Genomic DNA, 13,593 nt, shown 5'->3' with positions numbered 1-13,593 from the left:
TGTATTATCCAACCTCTTTAAAAAACAAAAATCCCAAAAGTTTCTTAGAGCAACAAGTACAGTTTTAAAAATTCATAGGATAATCACATAGTAACAACACATGAGCACACATCTACATAACTACTTCTATTGCCAATTGATCAAATTTTAAAAGGGTTAGGTGATTTTCTGATGAAAAAACAGAAAAGAGGATTTTCATTTCATATGTTTTATTACAGTACCTTTAAGAAGTAAAACAATACACAACAGAAAAGACAAAAGTGTGCATGCCAGGAAAAATCAAATCCATCATCAACATATGAATGCATACTGAATATTCTAAAGGTATACCAGAGACAATACACAACTGCAGATCCCACAACTTACATGATATTCCTCACACTGAAACGAATTAAGGAATAAGGAAAGTAAGAAAAAAAGACCTGGTGAACACTACTTGGGACAGAAAGTTTACTGTATCATGTCAAGCGTTAGTTAATGCTACTCTGACAAAAGTATTTTGAAGACACTGTTAATTTATTTTTAAAAACACATAAAACACACATCATTTTTAAGCAACTCAAACATTTGATTGAGTTACTTCATTGTTTCAGTCTTCTTCTAATTTTTAAGCAAATAGTAATGTGTCAATTAAAATGTATGTCTGGGAAGAAGTTTTTGCAAGTTCTGGTCCTTAGGTTGTACAGCAAACTCTTACTCATACTAGTAAGCTCAATCAGAACTATTCAAGTAAATAAGGATGTGTCTGATCTGGCTTTCTACATGAGAGCCTGAAAACACACTTTCTTCAGTGTGTGCTTATTCCTTACACTTAATTCCACTAAGGTCAACTGGACTGCATACCAAAGCAAGCATGATTGTTGGAATAAGCGTTTGCAGTGTAGGGTCTACAGCTTAGAAATAACGAGAACAATGGATTGTTTTGGAGGCGGAAAAAAATTCAGTTTAATTTTTAATAGTTGTATAGAAACCCTACTTTTGAAGGTGTCTGAGAAAATGTAATGTTGGAATAGGCAAAATCAGCTGCATATTTAACTTATGAAGTATTACATAAAATTGATTTTTTTTTAAGTTTCATAATATTCTACCACATTTGACTATTTCACCTTTGATCCTAAGAACATCATAATACATAAGCTTATAAAAATACAAAGTCTATATTAAAACATTTCATTCTGACAAACTGACAATCAAGGAGATTCACAGTTACGGCAGTCATTCTGTTCTTAACTCACCTACTTGTGCCTAGGTACTGCAGCACAAGGTAAAAAATGTTTGTTTTAAATCTGAACTTTAATGTTATTTTGTTGTTCTGTTTACATGTCTTTTAGGACAAAATATCTTTACAAAATTATTAAAATGACATGAAACATTCAAATGACTTTTACATCTGTTTTTTTTTTTTAAGTCAGGCATAAACCTATTGTGATTAGACTTTTTCCATAAATAACCATGTTGCTGACAACCAATCATGGGAAATTAATAGAGTCATAAATGCAACTTGTTTTTACTTTCAGAGTTCAAAAACTTGGCTGTTTAAGGTACCCCATCTTTTCTAATTACAGATCCCTCTCTCATCCCTTTAGCTTAACCGTTTGTACTTTTCACCTTTTTCATATTTCATCTTTGTAATGAATCTACTGACCCTCATTTTCTTTGCATTTCTCTGTCTCAAATGTAAGGAAAGGACCATTTTAAAAATGAAACTGCCTAGCTTTCAAATGTAACCTTCAAATTTTGGTAACAAAATTATGTGATGAATGCCCCACCAGACCAGATTTAATGGGATATTCTGTACATGGCCTGCCAATAACTCCTTTTTAGTCTTCCCAGCAGGTTACTACACTGCCCATACCCATCTAGCCAACTGGCTCCTGCTCTGTATATTTCTCCATCATGCTGGTGATGGCACAGAATATTTATAGCACTGTACTGTCAATTAATTTATTATAAATAAAAAAAGGTTAAAATAAGGGTGCTTGCAAGACTGAGCCAACTTAGTGCTAAAACAAAAGTGTTATGAAAGCAAGGATATTGCCAAAAGGCTGACAGCATCACATCAGAGCAGAAGATGGTTAACTGAAGCAGGCAGGACATTGCCACAGGATCCCAAAGAAAATGAAAGGCAAATACGTGACTGATAGTGTTCCTGTTGTTTAAAGTTGTACATGAATCCACCACTTTTTGCCCATGCTGGCGTCATGTTTTATCATTCCCTTTACAAATTTCATTCCATTTACCTTTAAATACCCATTTCTTACAGCTGGCACTTTAAAAACGGACAATCTAAAGTATTTCTTTAATGGATAGGAGAATACTCAGTGCTCCAAAAGATCTAGTATGTTTGTAGTGACAGGTAGGGAAATTAATACTGAACTTAATTTTAGCAAAAAGAAAAAACAACAACCAGGGGTTTCCAGAAAACTTCTCTTAAAGACATAATAAAAAAATAATTTGTCATTAACACACTATTATACTAGAAATGACTTAAGTATGACAAGAGACTAATAGAAACTGTAGATTGTCACAACAGACAGCATTAGTCTGATCGAAAAGGGAACACAAGAAATGAACATGAAGATATTGGCATTTGAACAGTGAGGGGTCAATGCTTCTTTCCCCTATTCTTTGTAGGATACAGCAACCTCAAATACTACCAAGAACTTTACTGCCCCTGCTATGTTATCGATGAAACAGTTCCGTGTTCTATTAAAAAAATGTATTACAACTGTTTTGAAAGAATAACCGGTTCTACACACATCCAAGATCAAACAACAAAATTCTCAGTTACTGAATACATTTTTCCCAGGGTGATCATCAATGCATTTTTCTTCAGGAACTGTCCAGTGGGAAGAGCAGACCAAACAAACTGAGGTTATCAATACTATCGAATTTACGATTCAAAACACTGGGAGTAGGACTCTGCATTAGTGATGGGGCAATTCCATATGGTACTGAACTCTCAAATGCCAGAACCAAGAAACTTGAAGTTTTAGTCATGTAACTTCTAAACCAAGAGTCAATATTAAGACTTATTTTATGAAAATATTCAAAATTTAATTAGAACAATTAACCATGAAATACATTAATAAAATTCTAACATGTAATTGCAACATGTACAATTTTATGTCTTTTATATATTACAATAAACTGCAGCTATTAGAAATAAAGTTTGGTTTATACAAAAATATATTCACGGCTACATAGTGTATAGTTGAATGTATGCTAAGCTTAATTTGCTATTGTATGCATTTGTTATACTCCATAACAGTAAATATACCTGGTTTAGTGTATTATCAGTCTTTAGCTCTTTATGATTAGAATACTGAATATAGATGGGTTGGTTACGAAGATGAGGTGTCACAGCGGAATAGTAATTAACCATAGTGATAGCTGCTTCTTCTGTTGCCAGCTCCAAAAAAGCCTATAATGTAAGAATTAAAAAAAATAATAATATAGTATTTACACACTATTTACACTTTGTATTGCTAGAATAAAACACATTCACATAATGAAGGGATTTGATAAGATTTCATGTTTTACCCCAAAAAACGCCAAACAAACAAATAAACAAAAACAAAAAACAAAAAACCAAAACCAAGCTCTCTGTAGTTGGCAAATAAACCCCATATCTTTTTAAACTGGGGTTTGTGCACATAAAATGATATCTTTGAAGAGGTTAGCCTAAATGGTTAGCCTGAAAGCCATATTTTTTTTGAGTGTCATCTGCTCTGAACTATTAGCCCTTCACTGCTTTCTAATATAAAATAGACTAGAAATAGTATGAAGCACATGAAAGAGGAATGCAAACTGAAAGAATGCAAGGCTTTTCATTTTAATTATTTACCATTACATTTGGATTAATCTTAGTAAGCTTTTACCAGTATATTTGGAATTAGAAAATACTTAATCATTGTACTATAAATGGAACTCTGAAACAAGAATACCTGATTTTTTCCTTTTAGCATCAGGATGTTGGTTACCTTACCAAAAGGTAAGCCTAAAGCAATAACTTCTGTTTCTGTCACTTCACCAGGCAATTTCCTGATATGAAGAACACGAGAAGGAGCCCCATCCATTTTATCCTCTGCTTTGAATTTCTTGTTGTCATTACCATTGGCTGAAAGACATTTTTAAACTCCATTTCATATTTACAAGTCAGTAATATTTTAGAAAATATCTACATAAGCAAACTTTTCAAATAAGACGCACTTTGTACTTGATACTAAATATTCAAGTCACCATGTGAGCTATGCACCCTTCCATTCATGTCAGCAAAGCCATTTAACATTTACCTACAATTTCTAAAGAAACTAACAAGCAGATGAAAATGTGAAACTGTCAGAGGTCATATGACAAAGTTTGTGGAGAACAAATGTGATGCCAGAGGACCAGAGACAAACCTATGTAATTGATAAACAAGTCCATAGAATAAATCGATAGGCAGGCACTTATGTAAAAAAATCCTCTCAGAGCCCAGCCTGAGTAATAAGAGTTGCTGTCGGAGAATTCCACGAAGGGAAGAGAATGGAGAAGTCCACCATCTTCAACTCTTCAGAGCAGTGAGGGTAGCCTCTCAGTCATAACTACAGCATTATATTCATATATTAAAGTCAGAGGGAATCATTAGGCTTTCTAGTCTGCCCCCATTTATAAAATGGCCATAAAATTTCACACATTTACCCCCGTACTGAGCCCAATAACTCGTATTTGATTAAAGCATAAAGGCATCCAGTCTCGATTTATAAACATCAAAAGCTGGAGAATCCTACACTTTATTTGGTAATTTGTCCCACTGAACCTCCACTGTTAAAAATCTGTATCTTATTTCTAATTTGTATTTGTTTAGCTTTAACTTCCAGTCATTCGTTCTTGTTATACCTTTCTCTACTACGTTAAAGAACCCTGTAGTGCTTTATAGTCTCCCTGTGAAAATACTTATACACTAATCATAGACTTTAAGGTCAGAAGGGACCATCATGATCAGAGTCTGACCTTTGGCACAAAAACTTACTCACCTACACCTCATATCACCTCTCATTTTCTTTATGATAAATTAACCAGATTGAGCTTAAGTCTCTCACAGTAAGGCACTTTTCCAGGCCTCAAATAGTTTCTCTCTCTTCTCTGCGCCCTCTTCAATTTTCAACATCCCTTTTAAAATGTAAACAGCAGAACTGGATGCAGTATTCCAGTAGTGGGACCCCCACTGATGGAGTGGGAAGGGAGAATCTACACAGTAGCAGATGCTTTGCCCCTGACCTCATAGGGTATGTCTACACAGCAAAGAAAATCTCATGCCTGGCCCGGAGCAGCTGATCCGGGCTCACAGGGCTTGGGCTGTGGGGCTGTTTCACTGCTGTGGAGACTTCCGAGCTTGGGTTATCGCCCGAGCTCTGGAATCCTTCCACCCTTCAACTGGGGCCTGGAGCTATCCTGGTGTCTATACAGAGAATTATTCACTAATAGGACAAGCAGTAATACCAGAGCTAAGAAAAATATTTGTAGGTTTTTTTCCCCTCCAATGAATAAAAATTAAACTGGCAAAACTCCTAAAATCAAGCAAGTTTAAAAAAAAAATTATGATTACTCTATGAAAATTTAGCGTAAAAGACATTTTCTAATAAAATGCAAAAAAATCAAGTTACATTGTTTCATTATGACTGATTATGACTATGTACTATTGAGTCCAGTTTCCTGACTGTGTTAACAAAAGCTATTCTGACACATTGACAGATGGGGTTTATGCATCACGGGTGGACTCTATGCCAGCCCATAAAGAGGCTCTCTCAGTGTGAACAGCAGGGAGTTGCTGCTACACTTGTTGTAATGTGGGTTTCTAAGGGCCCAAAATCTTTTAAGGAAAGCGTTAAGTATCACTTCACGCATAGTAATTCCAGGGAGCATTATTTGACTTCATATGTGTTATGTGCCAAGTTATCATATTTATGCAGAAATATGCAAATTGTTGATCTATATTAATACACGGCATTTGTCAAACTTCTGAAAACTTCAGGAAAATGAAAACTACTGTGCTCCTTTCAGTCCTACCATGTGTTAAAGATATACTCATAATTTAATTTTTTTATTAAATTAAGCTACATCTTAAAATACATCTTTACAGTTTTAATTAAAGAATAAAGTATATTCAATATGGGATGTTAAGAAATGTTTGCATAAAATATTTATTTTTTAAAGTGGAAGAAGATTTTCAAGTTTCCAATAGTTTTACTTACTAGTGATTGTTTTATATTTGTTACCTCTAAGTGGAAATTTTTTCTTTATACCAAACAACCCAATGTACACCTCTACCCTGATATAACGCTGTCCTCGGGAGCCAAAAAATCTTACCGCATTATATTGAACTTGCTTTGATTCGCCGGACTGCGCAGCCCTGCCCCGCCCCCCTGGAGCGCTGCTTTACTGCGTTATATCCGAATTCGTGTCATATCGGGTTGCGTTATATCGGGGTAGAGGTGTACCTTTAAATTAGTTAGCAGTAGGATGAAAGACCTTGTTGTTTAGCAAGCACTCAGATTTTCATACATAGTTTTCTCCTTTCTTACATGTTTTAATAAGCAGTAACATTATTAACAATGCTGACATTTAAACTACTATTACTGGCACCTGAGTTAGCACTGATAGAAAAGAATACGGCAGTTCACATCTCAAAGTTTCATTTAAGGATCTCTGCAAACTCAGGCAGAGATCCCTTCATTTGTTACAAAAATGTCTCATTTTGAAGGCTTTCTTAGCAACCGGAACAGCCAGAAACTAACTTTATTTGTTTTTAAGGAATACGAAATCAGGGACTGAAAATGAAATATGGGACTCAGGAGTACAAATGAGAGGTCAGTCCATACTCCCTTATCTCCAACTAGTACTTCACAAATCTACAAGGCTACATGCAAAACACTTTGAAACACTGTATTAAAGGAAATATTATAATTTTATTTTAACATTAATTTTGTGCATATTTTAATTATTTTTTATTGATCTTGTAGAAATGGAAGGGTAAATTTAAGATTAGATTTCAAACCCAATATACAAACTTTTAGCCTTTCAAATGATTGATTGCTCTCCCCACACTTTGAAGTTGCTTGATATTACAGTTATATCTAGAGTCTTAAGTATAATAATGAACTTTTGTAATGGTCATTTTATCTTTGCATAGATACTCTGTGAGAAATTCCAGGTTGCTGATTGTTTAAAATGAAAACATACAGAGATTCCCTTTAACTTGTGGCTCAGAGTGAGAAATGGATGCTTGTCTCCATCTCGGCTCATCAAATGATGAGAGTGTTGCATGTAACAACAGAAAGCAGTTTACCCAACATCTCATGGAAAAGGATGGAGTTCCAACAGATAATAAAACATGCAGTTTCTCAAAAATTCTAGTTTCACCTGCTAACAGAAAGCAGTGATGTCTTGATTCTTCCCTCTCTTTGCCAGCTAGCGGAAATCAATGTGTTTTATATGAGTCATGGATTGAATAACACTGCCCTTTGTAAATTTTTACAAGGTATGTATTAAAGTGAACTTTCAAAATAAAAATATTGAGTTTGAAAATATGAAATTCATTCAGTTTTCAAAACTATTATTAGAAGCATTTGGCACTGAAGAAAACCTCTCCACCTTACTCTGTGTGGTCTCTCACTTACCATTTTAAATGATACTTTTCAACAGGAGATAAAGTTTAATGATATATTGTGGGGGGAAAAGGAATGATGATCCCATTTTAATACACGAAAAAACAGAAGTTCAAAGCCACTGGAAGGTGAACTCAATTATTGTTAGAAAATGTTCAGTCATTTTAACAATGGTATACCTATGTAATCAACCACTGAATGGCTGTAGCAATTATGTACTGTGGCTCATCTCAATCACAGACAGATTAAGGAAACAACAGACAAGCCTAAAAGGTCTTCCTTGATGCAACAGGCTAAGAAGTAAATAGGGGCAAGCCAGGAGACATGTCAGTGTTTCAATTCTGCCAAAAATTACAATTACAGTATTTGGCACTTTAAATAGCTGATCGCCCACAGGCCTGTATTATCATGAAATTTAACTTTTACCAGATCTGAAAAACCTAATCAGTTTAACCTCCTCCCCCACTGCTATTTTCTGGACAAGATAAAAATTAACGTTCACAAGGAAAAATATCTGCCACTCACTGTGGAAAAGCATCATTCAAAAGGATCATCCAAATGATCATTGTTACTAAACTGAATTATTTGTTTAGTATTATCCCTGTTGCGAACTCCAAACAAGTCCCATCTTCAAAAGACAGCTACATGATGGGAAAATCCCAAAGCTCTCTCTGAGTAAAATGTACTCAATATTCAGTTACATACCATTTAGTAGTCTGTTAGTTAAAAGTAATCTCTACAATAGACATCAAAATTATCACTTGGAATTTCACTTAAGAAAATAAACACACACATACACCCCTTCTCAAAAGTACTGTCATCGTTTTTCCAAATCTATACACAGAACTCCATGATGCTGAATAACCAGCAACAATTTAAGAGACTGATGGCTGTGCTATATATATGCTACTATTTTAAGTCTATTAGATGCATAAGATTCCTTGGGGCTTAACCCCTCCCAAAGATTAGAAACACTATTTATTTAGCATTAACTGAGTTCTTGAAGTTGCCTGTTTAAGAATAGTCAGGACCTTTCACTCCTTAGCAAGGTATTGATAATTCCTATAAAGGGCAAAAAAACACTTAGCTTTCTTTTAAGCAACCAAGAGGGTAATAATAATTGGAGATATACCAATCTCCTAGAACTGGAAGGGAACTTGAAAGGTCATTGAGTCCAGCCCCCTACCTTCACTAGCAGGACCAGTTTTTTGCCCCAGATCCCCAAGTGGCCTCCTCAAGGATTGAACTCACAACCCTGGGTTTAGCAGGCCAATGCCATGGATCAGATCCAAAGAACAGAAAAATCATACACATCCTCAATAAAGCCATGTTAAATGCAACCAATAGATGACAGATCATCCGGAACATGTGGCTCTCAATCATACAGGCTGCAGAAACCATCCTGGAGCCAACTCAGAAGTCAGAGCTGCTTTAGAAAGAAAACAGCTAATCCCAAAGCCCAGAATAATACCAACCAATGAACAATGGGCCAACTTCATGTTGGAAATAGCTAAATTTGAAAAAAAATTACTAGCATGAATTGTCACTTCTTTTTTGTTGAAGCATTAAAAAAATGCAATTTTGTAAGTGTTCTGAGGTCAGAGCAATCTATGTTAGACAAAAATGTAATCCATCAGTAAAACTTTCTTATGGAAACTTAATTTAACGTTACTGTGAAAAACTGAGATTAATTGAAAATTTAATCTGAAAATTAAATTTAAATTTAATTAATTTAAAAAAATTAAATTTAAAAAATTAGACATCTCCTTGCTAAGCTGTGATACAAATGACCCACTGTAACAAACATTTTCTCTTTCTTCCTCCTACAGTGAATGCCCTACAGTTCCCTTACCCATATTTGCTCAGTCTCCATTACCTAGGTCCATAGCAAATTCTGTGTAGTTTGGGCAAGGTTTATGCCCTGGAAGAATAACCTATTAAAAAAACTTTACTTTCACCTATTGTTTCTCTTGAGGAGTTACAATTTACCAACTATAATTCTCTTGTAAATATGCACAAATATAACAGTTGATATTAGTTCATTGCTAAAATCTGATAGATACAACTGGTGAACTCAAATAACCTCAATTTCTTCTAACTGAACTCCTCACACAGAAAGGACAAAAGAGTCAAATTTTGGATTTTTCCCCCCTGTATTCAGCAGTCTGAATAAATCAAGATTCACATTTTCAGCTGAATGGAAACATGAACATTAATTTTGTTAGGCACTACGTTACAAACATCTGTATTATACTGGCTGTGTAATTAAATGACCCTGTTAAGATTGTAAATTAACTATTCCAGCATATTTCTTAATATGGATAATTAATTTTAATAGGTCTGATAAAGAGCCTGAAACTGGGAATAGGATCTCTCCCATGTACAAATAGGTTCCCAGAATGAGGCAACTGTGGAAATAAGTTGTTATATTAATACTGCACACAGAAGTCTTCAAAAGATATCCTAAAGAGTTAGCTATTCTTTAGATGAAAACTGAATTTTTACTGCTTGACATTAAGATATAGAAAAAAATAGTCACTAGTGAAAATGCATTAAGTATAACTAAAATAACTGACCATGATTAATACCATAACATTTATTACAAGTTTTCAATCTGAAACTAAACAATGCAAATATCTAATAGTTACATAAAATTAGTGTGACCTACTATACCTTGGGGGTGCATCTTGTTAACCCCCATATTCCTCATCTGTATATAATTGTGATATTGCATATAAAGCATGCCATGTGAAATATCAGGAGAAAGGTTAGAACAGTGTCTTTCAACGGATCATATCTAAATACACCTCTACCTCGATATAACGGAGTCCTCGGGAGACAAAAAAAATCTCACAGTGTTATAGGTGAGACCGCATTATATCAAACTTGCTTTGGCCCTTGTTGGTTCCTTGTTCCCTGACCGCTCCCTCCAGAGACCCCCATCCCCAATCACCCCCAGGACCTAACCCCCTACCCAACCCCCGTCCCCTGACTGCTCTGACCCCTATCTACCCTCCTCCCCGCCCCGTGACAGGCACTCACTGGCATCGTCTGGAAGCGGAGCAGCCCGACCCCAGCCCGCTCCACTCCGCCACCTCCCAGCCGTGGTACTCCACTTCCCACTGGCGGTGAGCACGAGGCAGTTGGGGAAAGAATGCCCTCCTCCCTGCACTCACCGGCATCGGGAAGCGGAGCGCCGCGGCTGGGAGGTGGCAGACTGGAGTGGGCTGGGGCCGCGTCGCTCCGCTTCCTGCCACAGGTGAGTGCGGGGGGGCATCCTCCCCAACTTGCACTCCCCAACCTCCCCGCACTCACCGGTGGCGGGAAGCGGAGCGACGCGGCCCCAGCCCACTCCAGTCTGCCACCTCCCAGCTGTGGCGCTCCACTTCTCGCCAGGCAGGTGAGTGCAGGACCTTTCCCCAGCCGCCCCCCAGCCACACGGCTGGGACCAGGGCAAGGAAAGTGGAGCGTGCTGGTGAGTGCGGAGAGGTTGGGGAAAGGACGCCCCCCTATACTCACCAGCGGCGGGAAGCAGAGCGCTGCGGCTGAGAGCTGGCAGAGTGGAGCGGGCTGGGGCCAGGCTGCTCTGCTTCCGCCGCTGCAGTGAGTGCGGGGGGCAGGGGGTCCTTTCCCCCAAGCCCCCTTCCTTAAGTGACACGGCTGGGGCCGGGGCGAGGGAAGCAGAGCAGGCTGCTCTCGGCCCGCCGCTAATCCCCCAGGCCACTCTCGGACTGCGGGGCCCCCAAAAGTGCCCTCCCACAGACCCTGGGGGGAAGCCCCTGACCACTCCCGAGACCCTCTGCCCCTTCTCAAACCCCTCAGCCCGGGCCTGGTCCAGCATCCTTAACACGCTGCTCAGAGCAGCGCGTCAGAGCTTTACTGCCTTGTATGCGAACCCGCCTTATATCGGGGTAGAGGAGTATGTGTATCGCCAATGCATTTGAAATTATAAAAATTGTGTTGTGTGGTTTTCACTAAAATATGCTGGGGGTTTGGGAGGCACCCAGATTGACAAGGGAGGTAACCAACAGCAAGGTGGGTGCTGTTGAACAGTCATCACCAGCCATTGTCCAGCAAGGGAGCTACAACGCAATAACTCACCTGCATGAGGCCATAACAGGGAAATTGCTCAACCTTGCCTGGAGACTCAGCAATGCCCATGAGACATGCCTGTACTTGTGTTTTACAAGCACATGGACTAAGGGTATAAAACAGAAGACAGTGGCCACATGCTTGGCTTCCCCTGACCCTACCTATGCTGCAAGCAACAAGCACATTGAAAAGACTTAAGACTCCAACAGAGGAGACTGACCCCGGTTTCAACGGTGAAATCTGTGTACAATGAATTGCAATATCCAGTAGGGTGAGAAAAACTGCTTAATCTAGATGTTGCCCAATCTAATAGAACTGAGAGTTTAACCTGCTTGCTTATATTTTATTTTATTTTGGTAACTAACTCTGACTTTTTGCCTATCACTTAAAATCCATCTTTTGTAGTCAAACTGATTTTACTGTTTATCTTTACCAGTGAGTTTGCCTGAAGTGTGTGGCAAATGTGCTCAGGTTTGCAAAGGCTGGTGTATATCCACTTTCCACTGATGAAGTGGTAAACCAATTAATAAATTTGTACGGATCATCTTGAGCAATGCAAGATGATATACCCTTGAGGCAGTGCTGGGAGCTGGGGGGATTCGGCTGGTGCCTTTCTCTGTGTGATTCATGAGTGGCTCAGGGAGGATTCATGCAACCTAGCCGGTGTGGGGGAGCTCTACATGCAGTTGTGCTGAGTGATCATAGCACCTGGAGGGGCTTGCTGCTTGTCACTAGCAAGGCATTGAGAGGCAGCCCAGACTGGAAAGAGTTAAGGGGGCACAGCAGTCCCACGGTCCCTGGGTGCACCTCGAGGATCTCGTCATAATTAGTTTATATCTAAAAGAGATACATGGACCTGAAGTTTTAAGTGTCACATCCAAGACACTTATCCTGTTTAGAGCAATGTTTCCCAACTGGTGTGCCGTCATGTCCGAACAGCTGTGCTGTGGAACTTTTTGAAAAACTGCAAGTGAGAACAAGGGGGGAGGGGAAAGGGGAAGCTGCCTCACTGCACCACCTCCTCCATGGGCAGAGCAATTAGAGCTCAATCTCCCTCTCTTCCCCCCTCCCCTCCTGTGTGAGCAACAGGTCGCCTCCTCTGCCCCTCCCCTATCCACTGCCAGCTGCCAGCCAGAATGAGGATGAGCCCGTGGAGCTCAAGGTGTGCCATGGCAGAGAAAAGGTTGGGAACCACTGACTTAGAGGAAACGGAAAAGGAGCTGAGACTTCAAGTTTAAATTTCAAAAAGAAAATAATTTTTGATTGTTAACTTGAGCTAGTGAACAGATTTACTTTTAACTTTCCTGAAAATTCATTCTTAAGTCTAGGAAGGGGTGTTGACACCAAGCTCAGTAGTGAAATGCCGAACATATAAGAAAATTGATTTAATCTCCCCTACCATTTCAAATCTCATTGCAGACTTCATTATGGAGTCACTACAGTCACCTTTTTAAATGTACAAACACTTTTTAGAGCCACTTGACATTTCGGGTTGCCAGATTTTGGGGAAAATGTTAGGGACACTTAGTCATGGTCACACAAACACTTCATGTAAATCAGTCCATTAAATAATGTGTATATTTACCAATATTGTGCATATAACTATAAACTTCATCTTAAAAAATGTATATAGATTAGCACTACTACAAGTTTCCAGCCCTGGTAAATGAAGTCCTCTGCTTATCTATAGCACAGTGGCAGGGTAAGCTTCTCATATACATTGCCCTGCTAACATGTCTCAATCTGATCTGGAGCTATTTTCTTTACAGGTAAATAGCTGCCCATGCAGTTTCTGGCTTATCTGAATCAGTCAGTAAAAAGCACAATGATAAGTTTATGATTTAGGAGTTGG

At 38.4% G+C, this 13,593-nt stretch overlaps 1 protein-coding gene across 4 annotated transcripts in view; it reads right to left on the bottom strand.

Annotated features, from left to right (window-relative positions):
* The window catches only part of PTBP2 (polypyrimidine tract binding protein 2), a 79,690-nt gene that overhangs the window by 38,933 nt on the left and 27,164 nt on the right, over nt 1–13,593 (bottom strand). For all 4 annotated transcript variants that reach the window (XM_045027365.1, XM_045027361.1, XM_045027363.1 and 1 more), the window contains exons 4-5: nt 3,948–4,120; nt 3,281–3,424 (exon numbers count right to left, since the gene is read on the bottom strand). In XM_045027365.1, coding sequence (XP_044883300.1) covers nt 3,281–3,424; nt 3,948–4,120 — 317 coding nt within the window. The remainder of the gene's footprint in view (nt 1–3,280; nt 3,425–3,947; nt 4,121–13,593) is intronic.

This window comes from Mauremys mutica, chromosome 8, assembly GCF_020497125.1.
Source record: "Mauremys mutica isolate MM-2020 ecotype Southern chromosome 8, ASM2049712v1, whole genome shotgun sequence".
NCBI lineage: Eukaryota > Metazoa > Chordata > Testudines > Geoemydidae > Mauremys > Mauremys mutica.
The sequence above is the reverse complement of the archived record's forward strand: the minus strand, read 5'-3'. Positions and strand labels throughout refer to the sequence as shown.